We start from the raw sequence: 26,976 nt of genomic DNA on the forward strand, positions 1-26,976 counted from the left end.
AAACACTCTGTATATCGAAAATAGTCAAAACTAATAACGAAGATTTCATTTCAAAGTATCTAATAGAAAATATTTCGACTCCACCTCGTATAACAATGTTTGTTGTACATTAAACTTCGAATTTTTTATTAGTTATGATGAAAAGTGTGTGATAAAAATCTAAAACACTCTGTATATCGAAAATAGTCAAAACTAATAACGAAGATTTCATTTCAAAGTATCTAATAGAAAATATTTCGACTCCACCTCGTATAACAATGTTTGTTGTACATTAAACTTCGAATTTTTTATTAGTTATAATGAAAAGTGTGTGATAAAGATCTAAAACACTCTGTATATCGAAAATAATCAAAACTAATAACGAAGATTTCATTTCAAAGTATCTAATAGAAAATATTTCGACTCCACCTCGTATAACAATGTTTGTTGTACATTAAACTTCGAATTTTTTATTAGTTATAATGAAAAGTGTGTGATAAAGATCTAAAACACTCTGTATATCGAAAATAATCAAAACTAATAACGAAGATTTCATTTCAAAGTATCTAATAGAAAATATTTCGACTCCACCTCGTATAACAATGTTTGTTGTACATTAAACTTCGAATTTTTTATTAGTTATAATGAAAAGTGTGTGATAAAGATCTAAAACACTCTGTATATCGAAAATAATCAAAACTAATAACGAAGATTTCATTTCAAAGTATCTAATAGAAAATATTTCGACTCCACCTCGTATAACAATGTTTGTTGTACATTAAACTTCGAATTTTTTATTAGTTATGATGAAAAGTGTGTGATAAAGATCTAAAACACTCTGTATATCGAAAATAGTCAAAACTAATAACGAAGATTTCATTTCAAAGTATCAAATAGAAAATATTTCGACTCCACCTCGTATAACAATGTTTCTTGTACATTAAACTTCGAATTTTTTGTTAGTTACGATGAAAAGTGTGTAATGAAGATCTAAAACACTCTGTATATCGAAAATAGTCAAAACTAATAACGAAGATTTCATTTCAAAGTATCTAATAGAAAATATTTCGACTCCACCTCGTATAACAATGTTTATTGTATATTAAACTTCGAATTTTTTGTTAGTTATGATGAAAAGTGTGTAATGAAGATCTAAAACACTCTGTATATCGAAAATAGTCAAAACTAATAACGAAAATTTCATTTCAAAGTATCTAATAGAAAATATTTCGACTCCACCTCGTATAACAATGTTTCTTGTACATTAAACTTCGAATTTTTTGTTAGTTACGATGAAAAGTGTGTAATGAAGATCTAAAACACTCTGTATATCGAAAATAGTCAAAACTAATAACGAAAATTTCATTTCAAAGTATCTAATAGAAAATATTTCGACTCCACCTCGTATAACAATGTTTATTGTATATTAAACTTCGAATTTTTTGTTAGTTATGATGAAAAGTGTGTAATGAAGATCTAAAACACTCTGTATATCGAAAATAGTCAAAACTAATAACGAAGATTTCATTTCAAAGTATCTAATAGAAAATATTTCGACTCCACCTCGTATAACAATGTTTGTTGTACATTAAACTTCGAATTTTTTATTAGTTATGATGAAAAGTGTGTGATAAAGATCTAAAACACTCTGTATATCGAAAATAGTCAAAACTAATAACGAAGATTTCATTTCAAAGTATCTAATAGAAAATATTTCGACTCCACCTCGTATAACAATGTTTGTTGTACATTAAACTTCGAATTTTTTATTAGTTATGATGAAAAGTGTGTGATAAAGATCTAAAACACTCTGTATATCGAAAATAGTCAAAACTAATAACGAAGATTTCATTTCAAAGTATCAAATAGAAAATATTTCGACTCCACCTCGTATAACAATGTTTCTTGTACATTAAACTTCGAATTTTTTGTTAGTTACGATGAAAAGTGTGTAATGAAGATCTAAAACACTCTGTATATCGAAAATAGTCAAAACTAATAACGAAGATTTCATTTCAAAGTATCAAATAGAAAATATTTCGACTCCACCTCGTATAACAATGTTTCTTGTACATTAAACTTCGAATTTTTTGTTAGTTACGATGAAAAGTGTGTAATGAAGATCTAAAACACTCTGTATATCGAAAATAGTCAAAACTAATAACGAAGATTTCATTTCAAAGTATCTAATAGAAAATATTTCGACTCCACCTCGTATAACAATGTTTATTGTATATTAAACTTCGAATTTTTTGTTAGTTATGATGAAAAGTGTGTGATAAAGATCTAAAACACTCTGTATATCGAAAATAGTCAAAACTAATAACGAAAATTTCATTTCAAAGTATCTACCTCATACAATAATGTTTATTGTATATCAAACTGTGAATTTATTATTAATTATGATATAATGAATTAACAAATTAACAAAAATTTTATTTGAAATGTATTTAAAGAAAAACATTACGACTTCACCTCGTTTAATAAATTCTTCTTTTTTTATAGTTTCAATGCACGATCATATGTGTAATACTGCAAGATTCTCAATCACAGAACTAACACTAATGATACTAAAAAATAGCTTTGTTCGCAGATCCGATTCCGAATCAGGACCGATCGAATGTGAACTTGTAGTTTGCGGGAGAGAGAATCATCGACAACTTTGAAAGTCCGTATGCGAACTGATTCGGAATGACACCCGCGAACAAAGCTAATATTTGATTAGTATCGACGCCATGAATCAGAACTGTCAATAATTAACCAGGTTATGTAGAAAATTATAATAAAATGTAACGTTTTTCACTGAAAATTCAATATACACTTCATCAAAGACTAGAATTGGTTGTCAAATTTTAAATTTCGATTTAAACGAACTCAAAATCGATAGTTTTTTTCCTATTTTACAAAGTTTTAACGAAAAATTACGGGATTACAAAAAGTGCCTGTTTGTGTGTATACGTGTATTGATCGTAAATCGTAAGTAGCTGCAAAAATTTTACTTCGAAAATGAAATAATAATATTTCGATATAAGAATTATCATAATTGGCAACTTTTAATACTTATAAAGTAATAGCATGTCACAACAAAGAGTTTACACATTCGGGGAGGTTATAAAACTACAATTCTATTCGAAAATTGATTAAATTCACGTTATTTGTATAAAAAAAATTGAAAGTTCATTTCGAATTTATGCTACAGAAATCAATTTATTAAGAAATTTTTCAAAAAATTTCTTGTATCTATAAATAAGGTTATTAAATATAAATCCTCACTAGAATTCCAAAATTTCGTTATTTTCACTCTTATTTTGTACCATACATTCCTATACCTAAATTTTTATCATTAAACCCTTTAATTATTATAATTACGTCGATGTGCCTCCTTCCAATTCCCATTGTAACATTAAATAAATTTCTTTTAATTGTTAACCGATTGTTATTAATTGATATTTCAACTTTAACGAACGACCCCGTATATTTTTTTTTTCGTTTTTATTTATATTAATTTCGTATAGCATAAATTTTTAAAAAAATTTTTGATAATAGTTTTTTTTTCTCGTTTTTATCAATCGTAACTTAATTTTTTTCTCGTTAAGTTTTGAGCTACTGGTTTCAAGTGTTTAAAGGTACAAAATTTTCTAAAAAAAAAAATAAGTTTTATTAAGACAAATTCGTTGAAAATACGTTTTATGAAAAATTTGAGCAATTTTAGTGTCAAACGAACTTCAGAAATCAACAAAGTGACAATTTTGGTATCGGTTGTTGGTAATCACATTGTATACTATACCAATAATCATGATTACTCTATCAAACGAGCGTTTCGAACACTTTTATCATCTTCAGAGACCTAAAGGGGTTTTAAAATGATTTGTTTCGGTTTTTACTTCGTTTTGAGCTTCTGAAATATGAAAATTGAAAAAAAAAATGATTTTTTAGTTATAAAAACATCAATTCGACTTTTTAATCGAGAGTATTGATGCAATAAACCGTTTTTTTCTCAATTATAGTCATTTTTTTGGTAAAAAATTAACCAAAAACAATTTCGATTCTAATTAACTACATTTTAGTTACATCCACACACCCTGTATACTTCACGGTTTGATAATTGAGTTTTTCTCGAATTTTGAAAGTTATTGAGATAATTTTTTTAAAATAAAACTAACTAAACTAATTTTTCAATCATTATATGAAAAACAAATAATAAATGATAACCATATTTATCGAAATATGATTAATTAAGGACAAATATGTTGATAAATTAAATCAAATTATCTTCTTAATAAAACGCAATAACCAATTAGCAATTATTTTCATTTGTAAATAATAACATAACCTCACTTTATAACGATATAGATAAAATGTTATCTCAAGCAGAATTTTTCAAGTTACGATCGAAAAAAAAGAAGAATAAAAATGGCACCATTTAAATAAATAACATTCGACACTTCAATCACTCTCCTATTATAACCATACTTTTTCACTCACGTATCCCTTTTATTTATAATTCTCTGTTGTTATTAATTAATTTTTACATAAAAAGTCTGCATTTCCACGATATAATCACTAAAATCACCAGAGAAGTAGGAGAATTCCTACTGCCGTTACCGCCCACCACGTGCACGATCGGTGGTTGATCGTGCGTAGTCGGCGGCTTCGAACCAGCTGTAGGTTGATTATTATTAATATTCACGTTATTCAAATTGTTACGTTGTTCGCCTTCAATATAATCTGTAAATAATTAAATTTCGTTTATATAAAAATAAATGTATATATTCAAAAATAATCGACGTACCATTAGTTGAAGGTCCGTCGCCCGATCCCGATCCTCTCACTTCATCTTCTTCGTCTTCGATGTCAGGACCGGCTCCAGAACCGGATCCTTCGGTACCGTCTCGTTGCATATCGGATTCCGAATAATTAGGACCCACAGAACTTATAGCCATCTAGACATAATAATTACGTAATGTATATATTTTTTAATTTAATATACTGAGGAAAATGTAACAAGAGTTGATCGAATCGATTTATAATCGATATAACTGAATACGGAACTGTTATGATTCTCAAACTGTTCCGACTAGTACTCGAAGGTCACAAAATTGTTGATTGTAATGGACACAATGTTGTCAGATCTCTATTAACGTCTATATATTTCCGAAATTGATCTAAAGATGTTTATAAATCGGTTCTCATCTATTTTTCGAGGGAAATTATTTAGAAAAAAATTATGTTTGGTATATTTTAATCTTATATACAGGGTGATAATTTATTTATTTATAAAATAATCATTTTATTTATGAAGTTTTGTTGAATTTGACAATACTGGTATTTGTACTAGATGCAATGTTGATATTAATGAATATACAGGATGTCCCAAATTTTGGATTCGAGATAAAACTTTAGAAATGCGTAATTATGTACATGTATTGTATAAAAAATTAATTTTAATCAACAAATCTGAGAATTTTCCAATATAAAAAATAAAAAAAGTTGATATTTTCAATATTTTGTTGATTTTTCAAATTTGAAACTTCAAAATCAAAATTTCGACAAACTTTTTTGGCAAATAAAAAATTTTTTTTGAAAAATGTATTTTTTTTCGTAAAATATATTAAAAAACGAACAGGTTATTAAACTTTTTGAAAAAGCTAGAAATTATCTCATTTATTCTAGATTGATGAAAAATCATGAAATCGACATTTGTGAAAATTTTTTTTGACACACTTAAGACATAAGTGGGACTTTAGTTCAAAAACCAAAATTTTAATATTTTTTTTCTTCGATTCGTGCAAAATCTAGATCGATTTAACTAATTTTTATTTCAAATTTCATTAAACTTACATGAAAAAACTAAAAATAATAATATAATGATTAATTTGTAACTAATTTGACATAACTAATTAGTAAAATCAACATATAGAAATTTAAAAGTACGGTCCTGACCACTCACATATTTTCGTAATAGACCCTCCTACAATACGATCTCACTGACTATTGGTCAGCGATTGCTATCTAATCTTATAAGTAAACATATAAATATCGACTAGTACCGCTCCCTAGTGTTCAAGTTATTATTTAATAATAATTTAAAAGTTAACTGTAATAGCTTTCAATAGATGGTGTTTTCAACTACACTATTTCGACGTCATACAATAAAACCGCATGACGAACAACGTGAAAAAACTTGTGGATTAATGGAACAGTCCCGTCTTAAGGATCGTCTTTGTTTTATTTCGTTTTAAATTTTTTTCAAGAAAATTATTTCTGTCTTTGACACATCTGTTAATTTAATTTCATTGTGAACAAAAGTCGAAGTAAAACGAAGAAATATTCCAAGTTTCGCGAATAGTTTTATCCAACAATAGACTCGATTTGAGTTATTACCTGGGAGACTATAGCGTGCAGACACAAATAAAACAACAAGAGGAAAATATATAAAAGAAGAAAATCGTGGACAGATTCGATTGTTTTACGTGATTACGTGTTAAAAAATAATTATTTTCCGATTGTTAGGTTATGTTCGAATATAAATACTCACGTGATGTACTCGGCGTAATTTGTCGACTAAATTCGCTACTCTGGGATCGATATTTTGCGTATTGGTATTGGGTTTGACTTCCGGGTTATATTTTTGATTGTCGAAGCCTACTTCGACCACGGTTTTCGTATATCTGAAAGGGAAATGTCATTTTTATAATACGAGGGACGTTCTGAAATTAAAAAATAATATATGTAACATTAAATATACGATTTTTCTTCAACTACCGTCACGACACATTCCGTATATACAGGGTGGGAATTTTGTGTCCATATATACAGGGTGGAACACGACTAAGTGACATAATTTTCGAAATACGATATCTGATAAGGCAGTTTTTTGGATAAATTTGGGTATTTGAAAAAATTTGTGAATTTTTTTATATAAAACTGAACATTTTTCATTTTAATTGTGAATTTCGACGCTCGCAATGAAAATGGCGTCCGGTTCTTTGATTTCAGATAAACTGAAAATATGGCAACACTGTAGTGTTACGAAAAATAACTTTTGGAACTCGATTTTTTTCAACTACCGTCACGATACATTCCGTATATACAGTGTGGGTATTTTGTTTCGATATATACAGGGTGGAACACGACTAAGTGACATAATTTGAGTTTTTTTCAAAATAGGACAACTGATATGGCATTTTTTTTAATAATATTGGGTATTTGAAAAAATTTGCGAGTTTTTTTATATAAAACTGAACATTTTTCATTTTAATTGTGAATTTCGACGCTCGCAATGAAAATGGCGTCCGGTTCTTTGATTTCAGATAAACTGAAAATATGGCAACACTGTAGTGCTACTAAAAATAACTTTTGGAACTCGATTTTTTTCAACTACCGTCACGATATATTCCGTATATACAGTGTGGGTATTCTGTGTCCATATATACAGGGTGGAACACGACTAAGTGACATAATTTGAGTTTTTTTCGAAATACGACTCCTGATATGACATTTTTTCAAATAATATATGGTATTTGAAAATATTTGTGAATTTTTTTATATAAAACTGAACATTTTTCATTTTAATTGTGAATTTCGACGCTCGCAATGAAAATGGCGTCCGGTTCTTTGATTTCAGATAAACTGAAAATATGGCAACACTGTAGTGTTACGAAAAATAACTTTTGGAACTCGATTTTTTTCAACTACCGTCACGATATATTCCGTATATACAGTGTGGGTATTCTGTGTCCATATATACAGGGTGGAACACGACTAAGTGACATAATTTGAGTTTTTTTCGAAATACGACTCCTGATATGACATTTTTTCAAATAATATATGGTATTTGAAAATATTTGTGAATTTTTTTATATAAAACTGAACATTTTTCATTTTAATTGTGAATTTCGACGCTCGCAATGAAAATGGCGTCCGGTTCTTTGATTTCAGATAAACTGAAAATATGGCAACACTGTAGTGTTACGAAAAATAACTTTTGGAACTCGATTTTTTTCAACTACCGTCACGATATATTCCGTATATACAGTGTGGGTATTCTGTGTCCATATATACAGGGTGGAACACGACTAAGTGACATAATTTGAGTTTTTTTCGAAATACGACTCCTGATATGACATTTTTTCAAATAATATATGGTATTTGAAAATATTTGTGAATTTTTTTATATAAAACTGAACATTTTTCATTTTAATTGTGAATTTCGACGCTCGCAATGAAAATGGCGTCCGGTTCTTTGATTTCAGATAAACTGAAAATATGGCAACACTGTAGTGTTACGAAAAATAACTTTTGGAACTCGATTTTTTTCAACTACCGTCACGATACATTCCGTATATACAGTGTGGGTATTTTGTTTCGATATATACAGGGTGGAACACGACTAAGTGACATAATTTGAGTTTTTTTCGAAATACGACTCCTGATATGACATTTTTTCAAATAATATTGGGTATTTGAAAAAATTTGTGAATTTTTTTATATAAAACTGAACATTTTTCATTTTAATTGTGAATTTCGAAGTTCGCAATGAAAATGGCGTCCGGTTCTTTGATTTCAGATAAACTGAAAATATGGCAACACTGTAGTGTTACGAAAAATAACTTTTGGAACTCGATTTTTTTCAACTACCGCTACGATACATTCCGTATATACAGTGTGGGTATTTTGTGTCGATATATACAGGGTGGAACAGAACTAAGTGACGAAACTTGAGTTTTTTCGAAATAGGACAACTGATATGACCCGTAGTAAATAAAAAATTACTCTTAAAAAGATTAGGTACATACAGGGTGGGTCTTAATAATTTTATTTCATGTTTCAAAAAAGTTTTTTGACCTTTCGTTAATTACGAAAAGCAGTTTTCTTTTAAAAAATGACGTAATGAATAATATTAGACCATTTTACATGAAAAAACTCATTTTGTTATAAAGGGCCTAAGTTTTGGAATGATATAATGGCAACTGTGGAAAATTTTGTAAAAATAACTTTCGAAACTTGATTTTTTCGAACTACCCTCGTAATAAATCAAAAATTTGGTACATACAGGGTGAGACTTCGTAATATTTCCTAAAAAAAGTTGTAACAAAAACACACATTCGCCTTACGAGTGAAATACGTCGGTATATACAGGGTGGTCATAATTACGAGACAAAAAATACGTTTTTTCTTTGGACATGAGTAGTTTTATCAAGAAAACTAAGGGCATTTGAAAAAATTTGAACTATTTTCGACTTACTCTGCTATCCTTTCGCCGTTCCAACATTGCTGGTCTTTCCTTTCGGCGAAGGAAGGGTCCTGGCAAAGGGTATTCGCCAAATTGAGGTAGAAACCTTTAGTTTTAGCGATCGCCGATAGGAAATGGGAAAGTTCGTTTTCGGGTAACGGCGAAAAATTCGTCGGATTGGTACTACGAGGTTTGCCATTCATCGGCGTCGGTGCTGCCGTGCTGGTTTCCGCTAGAAGGGGATTTTCTTTCGAGGAAAATTCAGCCGAACCGCAAATTTTCCTGACCTGGAATGTTGAATAAACACCTCAGAAACCATTTTTTCCTTACCATATTTGAAAATTACATTTTTGTATTTATACGTTTATCCTAAAGACGTTTTCGATCAACCCTCGTAGTTTATCAAATTGATTATATGATAAAATACGTGTTTCTGAGTAATTTTACGGGTTTTTAATCAATTTTAGTCGATCAAATTTGATCAAAATATCAGATTTTGTAATTTATAAAAAATAATTAACGAAAAATTTTGACTAATTTTTAAATACACTTTAATACACCCCTGTATCTATTTCAATAGGTAGATATTGACGAAAAATCATTATAAATGAATTTTTTTATAAAAATTATAATTTGTGATATATAGGGTGTGTGAAAAATTCGATTAACGCGACAGCCATTTTGTATTCTGGAATTTTCACAAATTAATCGTTAAAAAAATTATTTTTTCGAAATCTATTTTAATCATATTATATAACAAAAAATTTCCTACAATTTTGATTTCTACAATTTTTTCGTACGAACAAAAATTAAATAGATATCGGCCTAAACGTCTCAAGTTTTAAATAACCTACTAGTCAGGCAACACACAATACTGCAGTGTGCGGCTTTAAAATGCCATTAAAGGGAATATCACCATACAAAATATTATTTTTCATTCGGTTACGACGTCGTAGCCCTAAAATCAAAATTAATACTTCCCACTCCCTCATTCCCTAGGGAAGAATAATAAGTTCCCTTTTCGCAACATTTCCACCCTCATATTTCGTTAAATTCATGGTTATGGTTTGGTACGGGAAAGATGAAGAAAGAAAACAAATTATATAGAAAATTTCGATACTTCCCGTATATATTGTCATAAAGTAATTAACAAACTCACGTTTTGTTTAATAATTGTTAAACCGAAATTGAAAATTAATTGTTAACATTCTTTTTAAAACATATACGGCAACGCCGTTGCAAAATAAACAATCCACCTGTCAAAACTTCTTCTTTTTTTTTTATTTTCATAAATAACCTTCGACAAAACGAAATGAACAGCCAGACATTCATTGACATGGAATGCGCAAGGTGCGTCCGTACGGACAAATAAAAACGGTGCTTCGGTAATATTCTATCAGTATTTCAAGGGGTACGTGTATATATTTACAGGTTAAACCGGCTGGTTGCTAAACGAGCCGCAACTCGATTTCGTTTCCAACAAAAAAATCTCAAGGTTCACCGTACGCGTTAGACACCTTACGCCCGCGAGAAATTCCCTAGATGCGCGGAGTTGCCAAATTTATTTATAGTTGTGTAATTCGTACAAATATTTATAGATATAAATTTAATGTAAGTAAATACAGGATCGGACTATACGATAAGTTGAAATGAATTGTGATATCGAGAAAAATAAAATTGGTACTAGAGTAACGTGTACGATAAAAAAACAAAGTTGATTTAATAAAAACATAGTTTTCTGTATTCGTTACGCCATCTATGTGTCTAAAAGTGAAAACTAATTAAAAGAAAGCTGTAATCTTTGTTGATATTACAGTTTTCTGTAATATATACGAAATTCTCGTACAGGAAAAACGTTTCTCGGTAATTTTTATAGATAAACAAATACCGTCTTAGTATATCGAGTTAATGGATTCAATTCTAGCTCAAACTATAACAAATAAACACCTCCAAGTGCCTACATTAAAGAAATTAATTTAATTACAAATTTAGTAAGACAATAAACTTTGTTTATTTGAAATTTTAGTCGATTAACACGGTTTTAAAATAGAATATACATACAGGGTTAATCGAAAGTGTGGGAAAATGTTCAAGTAACGTTCGCCATCTTGTCATATGTGTTCCATGAACTGTCAATTGTTCTATGATACCTTCTGTCGGTCGTGTCGTGTTTTCTATGATCCACCCGTCACGTATCAACTGTCGTGTGTCACTTTTCATCTGTCAACTGTCCAAACGTCCATTCTGCTTCTTTTTAACCACATAAATGGCGTTTTCGAACTATTAAAAATTTCAAACCTCGTAATATTTATATAAGAATCTAATCTGAAAATAAATACCCGGAATATTCCGTACAATATAAGCCAGTCAGCTGATTTTCTCACGCGATATTGCAAAAAATCTCCCGACACGCAAACCCTGTAGCTATTTAAAGATAATGCCGTTTTACCATCATCCAATATAACACGAATTTGGGACAACCTTTATAATATAAACTCCGCATCGATATTCTTTAAATGAAATTGAAGATATTACGACCGTTAACCTCTAGACACTTTTCAATTTTTCCAGGCGAGATGAAAAGCTATAAAAGACGTTTTCCGGTGATAAACTACACCGTTTAGGGAAAATTAAGTCACCAGCAAATTTATTTTCGTTTATTTATAGCCGTTGAATTTTTTTATTTATTGCTTATTGTAAAAAAAATTATTTAAAACCGGTCCTGTATTAGTCGAATATTCCATCGATACAAATCTACGACGTTTCCGATCGATTATGTTCGCGTGGCTTCGGCGTCTAGTAAAGATGGAGGCGCTACAATCATGTAAAGCTTGACGTTTAATTTCCAATTATATAATTAACGAGTTTTGTTCATTTTAAATCTAATTTGAGTAATAATGAACACATTGAAATATTTATAGAATCACTTATCCACTAGTTGAATCGAATATTTAATCATATTTAGTTATAGAACTGAAATAAGTGACGGTTCCAAAATGTCTACGCCATGTTTTATCCGTAATAATAAATTCCACGTTTACCGCTATTTTTTTATCGACGGCAGCCTGTCAGATACCTATATATAAAATTTATTTACGATTATTCGTATACCCATACGAGATTTATATTTCTTTTTATTGTTTTCGTATTTGCTTAGTTTTTTATATAAATATTACAAACACGGAAATATTTATTTTTATAACTGCCGATAAAGAAGAAACCTAACCTGTCAATCAATATAATAAATATTATAATCGTTTCGTTCGGTAGTGAAATAACAAAAACAGTCATTAGGAAAACTTTATGTCTTGATCAGCCGTATCGATTTCCCGTCTCTATATCATTAAATTGTTTGTATGTCTATCGAGTGAAAAAAAAATCGATTGAAAAAGCTTAACGATTGGCAGACCTGAGACGCCACCATACGGAGTTGTATACGTATTTCCGGCAACTAGAAAATTATGAATGCTAGAGATGGGACATTTTATAGCGTCTAATATTTATTTTTAGAAATAATTGACTATTTTTTAATCTTAAATGATTATAATGAATTTTAAATATGTTAATATAAAAGAAATGACGTATTTTGATTTATTTCTAACTGCAGTATCGGTTCCCCCATCGATAGTAATTACGTACAACGGTATTTCTCTCGTAATAATCGACTACATCAGTTCCGTCGCATTGCAGATTATTCCCATAGGAAATACGTCAAATCTTATAAATAATTAAAATAAATTTCTAGACCAGCATAGTCGCGACTCGAGATAAATAGTCGGCACTTCCTAGTTGCCGTCAGGCTTTTTAGTTACCACAGAAATCAACGTCGTTTCTCGGAAATATGTCTACGCCGTTTTTTTATAGTTACCACTACAATAGAGGTGGGAAGTTATATTTGAAAATGTAACGGTTACTGATAAGTGGAAAGTCATTTATATACGACAAACTTATTTTTGAACGACAAGAAATATTTTTGAAAAATGAAAAAAGTTATTTCGTTATTCATTTTATGGAAAAATATTAATTCCTCCAAAAGGTAAATTTCATTTAGTAGTATTATTGAATAAAAAACAAATTTTCTCGGAAATTTCGATTCTGTTGGATTTAAATCTAATAAAAGTCTGTAATATTGTTCAGGAATTGAAAAGACAGATGGCACTACTTATTTCGGATATGTAATTCTTCGTAATTTACAGAAAACTATTTCAATATGAATGGTTATTGTTGGAGAAAATATTTCGAGTAAAATTACGGAAATAAAATTACTTTTAATCTAATTCTACTTGAGTGGAAGCAAAAAAAAAAATAATCATCATAAAAAAACTTCGATGTTTATGAACGAGTCAAAGGCTATTCTAATATCTATAAATTCGTTAATATCTATTTTAAATGAATTGTTCGTTTTCCACTTTCATTATTTAAGCGTCCAGTATAAGTAATACACATTCTGGAAACTTATATACAGGGTGAGGAGATAAAAAAATAAAATTTGTATTTTCTTTCTTTGATATTTCAGATAAAAAAAAAAGATATCGAGATACTGCTTTCATTGGCATTCTAATATACGATTTTACTACATTTCATTTAAAAAAAAATCATATTATTGTCGTTTATTATAAAAAAAATTTTCCGTTTTTGTACTATTACAAAAAATCGCGCTCTGGCGGCAATATTAAGCATTAGATATACCATAGATGACAAAGGTTTGATAGAACAATTAATGCTTGTTCAGATGAGATCAAATTTGTGAAAATCGGTTCAGTCGTTTTGAAGTTATAGCTATTTATTCAAAATTACCCCCCACTACTTTATTTTTATAGATACGAAAAGACGTATTTTACAAAAATTAATCGATTTATGATTAATTTTAAGAAGCATTTACTTTTAGTGAATTTTTTTGACACTATCTTGGAAACCTTGAAATATTTCCTATAGTCTATCACCCTGTATATTTTTTATCGTGCCAAATTTTACAATATAAAATTACTTGGAAGGGCACAAAGTTTTACTTGTAACTCCTAATTACATTTCCATCTGGGGACATTAAAAACTTTCAGCCACTTACTGAAGTTCCCACAACTTCGAGAATTTGCAGCCGCCAATTCTTCTCGTCTTTGAAAAAAAAAACTTGATTGTACGACGTTCCTATTGAAATTTCCAAGTAACTAAAATTTAATTTGAAATAGATACGGTCCTGTTCATGTATCCCTCAATTCAATTTGGAATAGATACGGTCCTGTTCATGTATCCCTCAATTTAATTTGGAATAGATACGGTCCTGTTCATGTATCCCTCGTAAATTCATAATTATAAATTTAACAATTCAATTTGGAATAGATACGGTCCTGTTCATGTATCCCTCAATTCAATTTGGAATAGATACGGTCCTGTTCATGTATCCCTCAATTTAATTTGGAATAGATACGGTCCTGTTCATGTATCCCTCGTAAATTCATAATTATAAATTTAACAATTCAATTTGGAATAGATACGGTCCTGTTCATGTATCCCTCAATTCAATTTGGAATAGATACGGTCCTGTTCATGTATCCCTCAATTCAATTTGGAATAGATACGGTCCTGTTCATGTATCCCTCAATTCAATTTGGAATAGATACGGTCCTGTTCATGTATCCCTCAATTTAATTTGGAATAGATACGGTCCTGTTCATGTATCCCTCGTAAATTCATAATTATAAATTTAACAATTCAATTTGGAATAGATACGGTCCTGTTCATGTATCCCTCAATTCAATTTGGAATAGATACGGTCCTGTTCATGTATCCCTCAATTTAATTTGGAATAGATACGGTCCTGTTCATGTATCCCTCGTAAATTCGTAATTATAAATTTAACAATTCAATTTGGAATAGATACGGTCCTGTTCATGTATCCCTCGTAAATTCGTAATTATAAATTTAACAATTCAATTTGGAATAGATACGGTCCTGTTCATGTATCCCTCGTAAATTCATAATTATAAATTTAACAATTCAATTTGGAATAGATACGGTCCTGTTCATGTATCCCTCGTAAATTCGTAATTATAAATTTAACAATTCAATTTGGAATAGATACGATCCTGTTCATGTATCCCTCGTAAATTCATAATTATAAATTTAACAATTCAATTTGGAATAGATACGGTCCTGTTCATGTATCCCTCGTAAATTCATAATTATAAATTTAACAATTCAATTTGGAATAGATACGGTCCTGTTCATGTATCCCTCGTAAATTCATAATTATAAATTTAACAATTCAATTTGAAATAGATACGGTCCTGTTCATGTATCCCTCGTAAGTTCGTCAAACTGAGTCTTTGATGTTTGGGGAGATCGATTAGAAATTATAATGTTCAGTTAATATAAATAATGTATTTACTAGTTGTAGATTGAAAATTAAATAACGGATTTCTATAACAAGTATTGCGTAAATAAAAATAGCAACTAAACGCTTTTATTCCCATTACCAATATTTATTACTTGTTCTAGAAAACGATATGAAATATTTTACGACTTTATCAAATGTCGCATAATTGCGAATAAATTCCTTGTACGTGGCAAACCCAAGTCGTTATGAATTTTTTTCTTTCCCTTCAGGTGGAGACATAGATAGCGTTCGCGAATAAACGCCTAACAAAATAGTATTTGCTTGGTAATAGTGTATAGAGATGGGAGTTTCTACTTGAATTTTTGTCAGTTTAAAAATAACCGTTTTCCAAATATGACTAATAAATTCAGTATTTATGAATCACGTAAGAGTAAATTTAAAATAATACGAGGGTTGCTATTGAATCAAAACAGACAATTGGATACGGATACGGATATTTATATATTCTCCAATACACTTTTGCATCAACTGTCGAATCATTTTTTCCATTATGATTAAGGTACTTTCAAAAAAATGCGATTTGAACGCATCAAATGTTTCTTCAGGCGTAGAAAAACGTTAATTTCGCAATTTATGAAATCATTGGGTGCCAAACAAAGTCATATTTATATCAGTATTTATAATAATGCCAAATGTGTTTAATTCAGTTTCATATCGAACAAATCAAAAACCATCTTTATTTTAGTTTCTTTTAAAATAAATGTCAAATAATGATATATTTTCTTTTTATAATTTTATAAGTATAAAATTAGTCAACGGTATTTTAAATAACCGTACAAGTAAGAAGTTCCACCTCTATTAACGTCTAATAATGACGACCGTTGAGAACAACGAATAAACAGGACCGTAATCGCCTTCTAAATTATTTCTTACAAATATTGAATCTTTACTTTCATTTTAATATTATATTATACTGTTTTTTTGAAAATCTGTACTGAAATGAAATTTCATCCTATGATTAATCCTTAAATTGTTTTTCTTTATAGTAAAACCATATAATTAACCATTTAGAAGTGAAATTGCCACACACTTTTATGTTTTGTAATTTTTACGTTAATAAATTTAATTAGACACATTTTCCAGTACACCTTTGTTGGAAAGCAAAAATAATTACCCGCATGGTTAAATAAAAGTGAGACGGAATTAGTTTCGTTAATATTTCAATTTACTTTCAGTTTTTAGTCAACCATTTTATTTATTCGTTATTTAACTTGAAAAAAATGATTATAAAAAAAAGTACAGAGCCGTATTTCAATTTTTCGTGGTCATTCAAATTCAAATAATCGAAACTATCACAAATGATTTATTTGTTTTAATTATACATTATATTTATGACTTCGAGGTGTGTTATACGTGTAAAATTGACGTTTAGTCGCTATAAATTTTACTGATACCATCAATTCCGAAAGATGCTTTCGAATATTTGTATTTCAAAGGCAGTAAATAAGTTTATGTTTCTTCTTTTTCTTCGAAAGAATACAAATAACGGTCGACTGTAGGCGTACGCTTGGATTTGCTTTGAGTTACAAGATACTTTGAAAACGGCGAGTAGATTTCACGTCGCGAGTGAAATGAAGAGAGAAGTCGAATTATTGTAGCCACGGGGTATACCGGAAAAGGTATAGACAAGTAGCAAACTTCGTATTGAAATTAATAATGAAAAATCTTGATGAAACTGTTTGAAATAGAGACAAAAAATGAGAATTTTGAGGGTTTTGTATATGTAGATATAGATACAAGGGTGTTTCCAAAAAAACAGAACTCAACGGTATGGTATATTCCAATGATAATATTTATGCAACTTTTCCTCGGTTTCTCTAATTGTTCAACACGTATATATATGTTAAATAAATACTAGAAATTATTTTGACGTAAAATGTTCGCTTCATTTTACACCCGGTATATTAAACGCGTATATATCTAGTTAAATATTTTTTCAATAGGACTTTTTTCCACTATACACTCTCTATATTATTTCCCTATTTACATATTTTTAACAATATAATATTTGTTTATTCTTTTTTCGATATACATCATTTTATTTGTAAAAATTATTTGAAATAATAAGTGGGCCAGTACAACTCTGTTGTTTACATCACAAATAGTAGTAGTCATAGTAGAAATTTTATTCAATGACTACGCAGCCATCTATTAACGAATAGTTTAATTATTAACGTAACAAAACTGTAAATAGTTTGTTTACTAATAGAAATTTAAATACAGGAGTGTATCTAGGAAATGGAAAATACAGAAATTCAATACATATAAAGGTACAGAAAATTAATTATTATTCATAGGTAAGATAATCAACAATTTTATTAATTTAGTGAACGTAGAAAGCAATGAGCCATAATGTTTCTTCAATTTCTTCATATTTTTACGGTCTTTTTGATACATTTGAAAAACAAACCTAAAAAGGGTGTCGTAATCAAAAATTTTATTTTATACAAGTTCAGGTATACGTAAAATGTTAAATTCGTTTTTGAATCGTTTTCCTTCGACCGAATTCGATAAAAAAACACGGGGTTAGAATTAATCTTAAAATATATACAGTGTGTCCATTAAAGCACAATATTGTGCTGCGTACCTCGCTCCGCTCGGCACGCAGTCATATTTTTTCGAGACATGAAAAACTTAATATTTCGACAAAAAAAAAGAATTGGAAAAATTTTATTCAAGCGAAGATGTAAAAAAAATATATTCCATTGAATTTTCATTTTGTTAAATGAAAAACATCGGAGGCAGTACGACCCTGCTGTTTGTTTACATAATTATAAAATTTTTCTCTTTTTCCAACAGAAAACGTCATTCAAATCAAATAATCACAAATGAATTATTAATTGAGCTAGTACGGATCTGCTGTTTTCGATCGGTAATAGTAGGAGACGGAATTTTTTATTTAACGATTAGACAGCCATCTATTAACCAATAGTTTAATTATAAACGTATAAAAACTGCGAAATAATGAAGTACGTTAATGATTGTGTAAAGAACAGGGTTGTATCCAAGAATTTTAAATAAATTCCAAGAGAATTTATTTGAATAATTCGAAAAGACAATTCAAAACAGGACGTAAATTAGAGTTAGATGATTTTTATACGAAATTAATGTCCTGAAAGTCCTTTTTGGGTAAAATTAACCAAATTTTTTTGTGTGTCCATTCAAGCACAATGTTGTGCTGCGTACCTCGCTCCGCTCGGCACGCAGTCATATTTTTCCGAGACATTAAAAAATTAATATTTCGACAAAAAAAAAGAATTGGAAAAATTTTATTTAAGCGAAGGTGTAAAAAAAATATATTCCTTTGAATTTTCATTTTTTTAAAAGAAAAACATCGGAGGCAGTACGACCCTGCTGTTTGTTTCCATAATCATAAAATTTTTCTCTTTTTCCAACAGAAAACGTCATTCAAATCAAACAATCACAAATGAATTATTAATTGAGCTAGTACGGATCTGCTGTTTTCGATCGGTAATAGTAGAAGACGGAATTTTTTATTCAACGATTAGACAGCCATCTATTAACCAATAGTTTAATTATAAACGTATAAAAACTGGGAAATAATGAAGTACGTTAATGATTGTGTAAAGAACAGGGTTGTATCCAAGAATTTTAAATAAATTCCAAGAGAATTTATTTGAATAATTCGAAAAGACAATTCAAAACAGGACGTAAATTAGAGTTAGATGATTTTTATACGAAATTAATGTCCTGAAAGTCCTTTTTGGGTAAAATTAACCAAATTTTTTTGTGTGTCCATTCAAGCACAATGTTGTGCTGCGTACCTCGCTCCGCTCGGCACGCAGTCATATTTTTCCGAGACATTAAAAAATTAATATTTCGACAAAAAAAAAGAATTGGAAAAATTTTATTTAAGCGAAGGTGTAAAAAAAATATATTCCTTTGAATTTTCATTTTTTTAAAAGAAAAACATCGGAGGCAGTACGACCCTGCTGTTTGTTTCCATAATCATAAAATTTTTCTCTTTTTCCAACAGAAAACGTCATTCAAATCAAACAATCACAAATGAATTATTAATTGAGCTAGTACGGATCTGCTGTTTTCGATCGGTAATAGTAGGAGACGGAATTTTTTATTTAACGATTAGACAGCCATCTATTAACCAATAGTTTAATTATAAACGTATAAAAAATGCGAAATAATGAAGTACGTTAATGATTGTGTAAAGAACAGGGTTGTATCCAAGAATTTTAAATAAATTCCAAGAGAATTTATTTGAATAATTCGAAAAGACAATTCAAAACAGGACGTAAATTTGAGTTAGATGATTTTACTACGAAATTAATGTCCTGAAAGTCCTTTTTGGGTAAAATTAACCAAATTTTTTTGTGTGTCCATTAAAGTACAATATTGTGCTGCGTACCTCGCTCCGCACAATCTATTGTCGTCGAAATTTCAACAGGGGCGGACTTAATTCTTACGCTGTATCCTATATCTACATATGTATAGTCAGGGAGGGACTTAATTCGTATGAAATTTTCTATATCGATATATCTGGTCAGGGACGGACTTGATTCGTACGAAATCTTCTACATCCTTATATATAGTCAGGGGCGGACTTGTAAATTTGTAAATGAAAAATAAATCAACGATTATAGTGGCACTTCTTCTCCGAAAATTTGTTTCGACGTAATCACGCGACTATCACGTGACAAAATATTACAAATTCGTATCGAAAGACCGATTATTGATATCGATAATGGGTTTTTGAGCACGATAACTTCAGAGCAGACAAAATGGCCACAGGGGCGTACTAAGTCGATGTTTTTGGTCGAATTGAAGAAACAACCACCCAATTTGGCCCTTTTTTCACCGATTCCCACCCCTAGCCCCTTTTTGTTGCCAAATTTTGGAAAAATTCGTTTCCCCGGTAGAAATTTTCGTCTCCTCGTCGAAAAATTCGTAGAATCACCAAAGTTAAAATATTCGAAAAACAAAAAAAAAAAAAAAGAAAAAAAGCGTAAAATAAAAAATTGACTGACCTTGACGTCGATGTCTTTCCCTTTTTCCATGTACTTCATGATGGCCGTCGAAATCTTGTTGTCCAAATTCTTGATGACGGCGTTGACGTTGACGTCGGCGTCGGTGCCGCTCCTCTTCATGGCGTTGACCAGACTCTCGACGCCTTCGACGAATCCGTTCCAAGGTAGATCGAGTTCGGCGACGTACTTCGTGATACAGCCCCTCAAGACGTTGAGGCAGTAACCGCTGCACGGTTTCGTGTGCTTCAGCAACCCCAAACATCTCGGACAATACGTCATCTTCAGCAGGGCGTCGTGGCATTCGGAATTCTCGCCGCCGTGTTCGTCGATGAGCAGAGTATCGGTGGTGTTGAGCACCTCGGAACCGATGCGGAAAGCCTGCAGCAGCAGCCTGGTGGCCTCCAAGCTCTTCGACAGAGCCGATCCGATTTGTTTGGGGATTTCCGCGAAAGGCGACACGCTTTCCATGGATTTTTTCACGCACTCCTTGTATCTGGGCGTGAAATCTTTGCCGGATATGTCCGCGGAATGGTGGTAGGCCAGCGGGAACAATTCCGTGAAGAAATCGTTCACGCTGTTGATTATATCTTCGGGATTGAAGACGGCTTTCGGTTCGGTCGTGTTTATCCAGATATAATTCCGGATATCCTTGTATAATTGGGTGATTGGGGCGCGGGAGAGGCTCGCCATGCCTCGGTAAACTTGTTGGAATAGGAGGAGGGTTTTGTTTTCGGATTGACGTGCCAATTCGAATACGTGGTCTGGAAAAAAATAGCCTCAAGTTGGAAACTTATCGGACAGACCTGGTATCATATCCCTGGGATATGTATATACCATTAAAAACAATTGTTTTTAGTGGTTTTTCAATTTTATTTCAATTTCAATTCGATTTAGTAGTTTGGAATACAAAAATTGTTAAAATCAAACTTGGTTTGTATCGAAAAATTTTTTATACAACTTTCACCCTGTATAATTTCTACGGATACGAAATTTTACAAACGAAAAATCGATTTTTATTTAGAGTTATCTCTTATCTAACGATCGGTATACGATAAAAATTGATTTCTAAGAAAATTTTGAAAATATAAGCTTTTTTCAAATGTTCGTGTTCAAATTTTTTTATTTTTCAAGAAATTAAATCGGTCGTTACGATTTTTTTTCAAAGTTTTTCGACTTTTAAACAAAAATATTCGTAAATTGAAACCCAATTACTCGATTTGGTCGTACAAAACCTGCAGGTTAAAATTGTACATCAAGGTCAATGTTTTCTACAAATTTTACATAAAAAAAAATATAAATAGTACAGGAAAATTGGATTTCATATAATTTTTTCCCCAAAAATGGAATATATGTCTCAAATTTTCGAAATTTAATTCACCATAACCTAACAAATAATTTACGTTTTCAAAATTTTTCGACAGGCGCATTTTAACTTTCGTTATTTCAATTTTTAATGATCGTAATTTTTTCCAAAATGTGTGGTTTTTAATTAGCTTTTAATTTATAATTTCAAACGGAAATAAAAATTGATTTTTCAATAATAAATTACGGAAAAACTGAAGAAAAAAATTTTATTTCAATTTAAATGTTGAAAAAAATATGTTAATAAATTTTTGAAAATTTTGATGATGATTTTTATTAAAACAACGACTCTTCCTCTATCCATTGCAAAAAACTCCATTTCGAAATTGTTAATTTCAATGAAATAAACGGGGGTTGAAAAAAATGTATATAAATTCATTTTACGCGGCCGCCATTTTGAATATCTATAATTTGAAAAAATCAACATTTATAAAAACCCTTCTTCTATATTTTTGAAAAATATCAATCTGTTTTAATCATTTTTACTATATTTGCCGCGTAAATAAGAAATTTTTCAAATTTTTAGAAAACTTACGGAAAAACAAAAATTTTTTTCAAATCTATTTTTATAACGTTATAAAGCATAAAATTCCCTACAATTTTGATATTAACATTTTTTTTCTACCACCAAAAATAAAAAAAATATCAACATAAATATCCCTTATCTACACTTACTTTCGGCAAAATTTATTAGTTAATTCAAAAAAAATTACTGAGACTCAATATATTTTCAATTTTTATCGTAATAATAGTGGGATTTTTCCAATTTTCCCAAATAACTTGCCAAATGAAATAATTATAAAATAAATGTTATTTCGTACCATTTGTTCCCACCTCTAAACTAGTTATTATAATTTTAATTGATAAACTCGCTTTAAACACCCAGAAAAGTATGTATGAATAAAAAAAAACTTGAAAAATACGTCGAAGACTTCTAATTTACGATTTAATAAAATAATTACTATTTTTTTATTACAACATTGGATATTTAAACAAACAGCTGATTACGATTACGTCAACTGATTTAGTTGTCAAACGAGATACATAGCGGCAACACACATTACACCTATGCATTGAGTTAAACCTAAAAGCTTGTACTATATACCACGTAGATACATACATACCCCTTGTTTTTTCTAATAAATTAAAAATACAAAAATTCATTATATTGAAATAAAAACAATATAAGTCATTTACGATGACTAGGTAAAATTCTATATGCTTCCACGCGCATGCTCGTTTTATACGTCAAGATGTTAAATATCCACGGTCACGAAATATAAATCAGCTCGAAAGGTAGCGCAACGCTGCCAAATTTAAGTTGAAATCTTCAAGCTTTTGTTTTGTTGGAAGTAGGTTTTTATTAAAAACATTTTATTCCAATAAAACTTGATATCAATCGAGTTATTTTGATACCACGTCATCCTTAATACTAGAATTAAGTACAAAAAATTTTTTCAAATAGATAAATTTCATACTTGGAACTAATTTGGCAACGTCGAATAAATTATGACGGAAGTTACGTATCTCTATTTCTTTCTACTACGAATAGAACAAAGTCAAAATCAATTGCGCATCCCTTGGATCAAAATCAAAAATGTTATTTGCAAAGTTGAACGACTTACAACAAACAATATGTTTAATTTCACTCAAGGCTGAACGTATTAAAATAACGTTTACCAACAACTCTTGAAACAAATAATGATAATGTATCTTAAAAAAATAAATTTATTGAACGATCGCGCTACCTCGAAGAACATTCCAACGCAATCTCGATCCAGCGACCGAACATGTACAACAAAGAACGAAGATGCACGATCACGGTAAGTGAGATTGTGAAGTGTCGGGATATTAATTTTGTTAAATATACGAGGAGGACAAAAAGAATGGATATTTATATACATACGAAATCGTTAAAATTAACTTATTATACAGAGTTTATCAGAAATTCGAATTATTGTTAGCGTGAAGTTAGCTGAATTTTAAACGGAATATATATATATACAGGGTCGGGTGGAAATTTACGAAACATCGAATTTATAACTCAATTATGTCTTATATCAAAAATTGTTTCGAATGAAATTTTTCATATATTTAGTATACGACGTAAAAGTGTTTTCAAATTTTCTATTTATGTTGAAATTTTGGAGATATGACGTGTACGACGTGAGTTTAACCTCGAAAATTTTGGTATTCCCCTCGCGTACGTTGAGAATCGATACGTCTACGACTATTCAGCTATTGAATTTTTTATGTCGACTGAATAACACGCTACACTGGTCGCCGTTAACTCGTTCGAACATGTATATCTATTTAAATGAAATAAATAAATCGTATTATTCACAGCTGATTAATTTCCGTTGTTGCTTTTTAGATTTAAAGCGTATATTATCTATAAATGTAGGATTGGTAAATTGGGCATTCTACCGATACAAAACCACGCGAATAATTATCTTCAAACATTTGAGTCATCAATAATTTTTTTTTTTTTGAAAAATAAATCAAAATTCAAAATTTTTATTTTTATAATATACCCACATAAAACCATTAAAGAAGTGACTATACAATAACAGCTATCGAACGGAATGTATAAACACACCAACAAATTCATAAACAACGTTGCCAGATTTCGTAAATTAGTATGAAAGTTAGGGAAAATATTAATATCGATTTTAATGATATGTTTGTACGTTAATGGCATTTTATTAAACAAGTTGAATCGAGAAACACCTCCGAGGCTCGAACAATTCGAAAAATCTACCTGTGGTGTGCCGACATCAAAGAATTCCGAACAAAAAAAAAAACGTTACACAGAAATACCATAAGCGTACGGAAACTATTTATACAATTTGTGAAAAATTTTTTAATCAAAAATCCGATTTCCGCCATCTAGCGATCATTATAAGAAACCAAGATAAGAATTTTTTATTCTATATTAAATTCCCTTTCAAATAATACCAAATTTATTGAAATTCATTAATACATATCAAAGTTATAAATATTTAATTAATTCAACAATTTTCCCACTTACCCCTACTGGTTATTTATAACGAACCAAATAATACGTAAATTTATTGCAATCTGGCAACACCGCTTCGTTATACTCCATATAAAAATAAAATGCAAACCCACAATCGATGTTTTAATTTATTTAGTTTTAATCACACTCCCGGTATATTACTAATAATATTTTTTGTTATAAAAAGTATTTAATCAAAATATTTATTGAAAAAAAAAATGATATATTAAAAACAAAGTACACCAAATTATATTTTAATACTAACCCCCTTAGTGCGATCCTGCAGGAATATCCTTTCGTATGATTTTCGTGATTCAGATCAAAAGCAATTTATGTAGTGTGAACTAATAAATGTATAACGAGTAGTAAAATTAGTTTGAAGCATTTTAATAACGAGAAAAAAAAAACATTTACGAGTGCAATGGCTTCCATTTCGAAATCTAAAATAATGAGATCACGTTAATTATATTTTGACGATTCGAATCGACACATCGATTAAAAAAATTTAACCTCAAATAAAAACCGAATCGAGACGCCTATGACATTCTTGTACGTCTAGTGGAATGTCTAGACAAAGACCGGGGTATCCTCCCGACCATATCGTAGATAAAGAAAGCAACAATTTTTGAAAGAAGAATGTACAAAAAGTCGTCCGTGGGAAAAAACGGTTCGCGTACAGCAACAAGGCTGGTTAAAAAGAGATAGAATATCCGGTTTTCGTGAATAATAAACAGAAACAGAATAAATCCGAGGGTGGAATGGCCGAAGCAACATTCTTTAACCCACCCTGTGAATTAATTTGGATTCTTCATGTATACGCGGTGTTGCCACGTTTTATTTTTTATCGGTACGATAAATAAATTATAGTGTACGAATTCTTCAGTTATATAGGTAGGCGATACGGTGTTGCCACGTTAGAATTTGTATTAGTAACTACGGGTATTTATATATTTTAGAAATTTCAATGGGATTATAAATTCTAGTACCATATGTATAGATATGTATCCTTATTTTAAAATTATAATTTCGAGAAATCAAGTTAGAGGTGGGAACGACTGTTATATCTTGTTTTATCTCAATAATTTTTCAATTTTCATAACCAATTTAAATGTTTTACGTAACATTTTTCCAATTTCGGATCATTATTATTGAAATTGATTAATCGCTTAAAAGTAAATAAATATTTAAGTAAAATGTTTTATGTGATTGTATAACTAAATTTAACACTCGACAACGCCGCACATAACCACAAAGCTACGAATTATTCCGCTGTGCGATAACGGGGATTAAAAAATAACGATATTCGTCCACCTCTACAAAAGAGCGTTCCTTTGTTGGTGTTTTACCCTAATCTATAAAAGCTGGTAAGCGGATATTTAAATATTTCTTTATGTAAAGAAGTATTTGAAATTAAGTGAAATTGTAAGGATTAGAGGCTTTTGTGTAAAGGATTTTCGACGGTTTATTTTATCATTCATAGTTACCTGAGGAATTTTATTAACTACCTTAGCGTACTCGATGAAGTAAACGGGGTTTTTTAATGACTTTAATTACTTTCGTTTTTTTTGGCAGGACCGGCTCTTAGTCGATGTTTAAATTTTAAAAAATTTATTCAATTGATTTTTTTTTTGAAAACAGCAGAAACTATGAGGTTAATGTTACATGATGGTTGATAAATTATACAGGGGTTGACGGAAAAGTAGAATCTACTAAAAAATGAATAGAAATATGTAAAATTGGTTCTACAATAATAAAGTTTCGTATAACATTTATTTTTGGTTTAACGACTTCCACGAAAGAAGTAGGAAATTCCTGGCGCTATTTGAGCAATTAACAACCCGCCTCCGCGGTTTGTTTGCTTTGGAAACAAACTTTTTTCTTTCATAAAGTTGTTGCATACCAGCACATATTAACAACGAATCGAAAAAGAGGGTCTACGAGCGAAGGAAACGTCGGTTGCGGCGCACAGAGTCGACTCAAGGCG

General features: G+C 30.1%; 1 protein-coding gene and 1 long non-coding RNA gene across 3 annotated transcripts in view; one reads left to right on the forward strand and one right to left on the reverse strand.

Moving 5' to 3' along the window:
- Positions 1 to 2,721: 2,721 nt before the first annotated feature.
- On the forward strand, positions 2,722 to 5,834 carry LOC130443839 (uncharacterized). The gene is made up of 2 exons (XR_008909891.1): positions 2,722 to 2,955; positions 4,778 to 5,834. It is a non-coding gene; the product is annotated as an uncharacterized LOC130443839 (long non-coding RNA).
- Positions 2,867 to 26,976, reverse strand: part of LOC130443838 (division abnormally delayed protein) — a 63,393-nt gene continuing 39,283 nt past the window's right edge. The window contains exons 3-7 of one of the 2 annotated variants that reach the window (XM_056778702.1): positions 20,612 to 21,372; positions 9,227 to 9,501; positions 6,518 to 6,650; positions 4,772 to 4,922; positions 2,867 to 4,707 (exon numbers count right to left, since the gene is read on the reverse strand). In XM_056778702.1, the coding sequence (XP_056634680.1) occupies positions 4,508 to 4,707; positions 4,772 to 4,922; positions 6,518 to 6,650; positions 9,227 to 9,501; positions 20,612 to 21,372 (1,520 nt within the window). In that variant the 3' untranslated portion in view covers positions 2,867 to 4,507. The remainder of the gene's footprint in view (positions 4,708 to 4,771; positions 4,923 to 6,517; positions 6,651 to 9,226; positions 9,502 to 20,611; positions 21,373 to 26,976) is intronic. The other variant, XM_056778703.1, reaches the window with a different exon arrangement.

The sequence above is a fragment of the Diorhabda sublineata genome, chromosome 5 (genome assembly GCF_026230105.1).
Source record: "Diorhabda sublineata isolate icDioSubl1.1 chromosome 5, icDioSubl1.1, whole genome shotgun sequence".
Classification (NCBI taxonomy): domain Eukaryota; kingdom Metazoa; phylum Arthropoda; class Insecta; order Coleoptera; family Chrysomelidae; genus Diorhabda; species Diorhabda sublineata.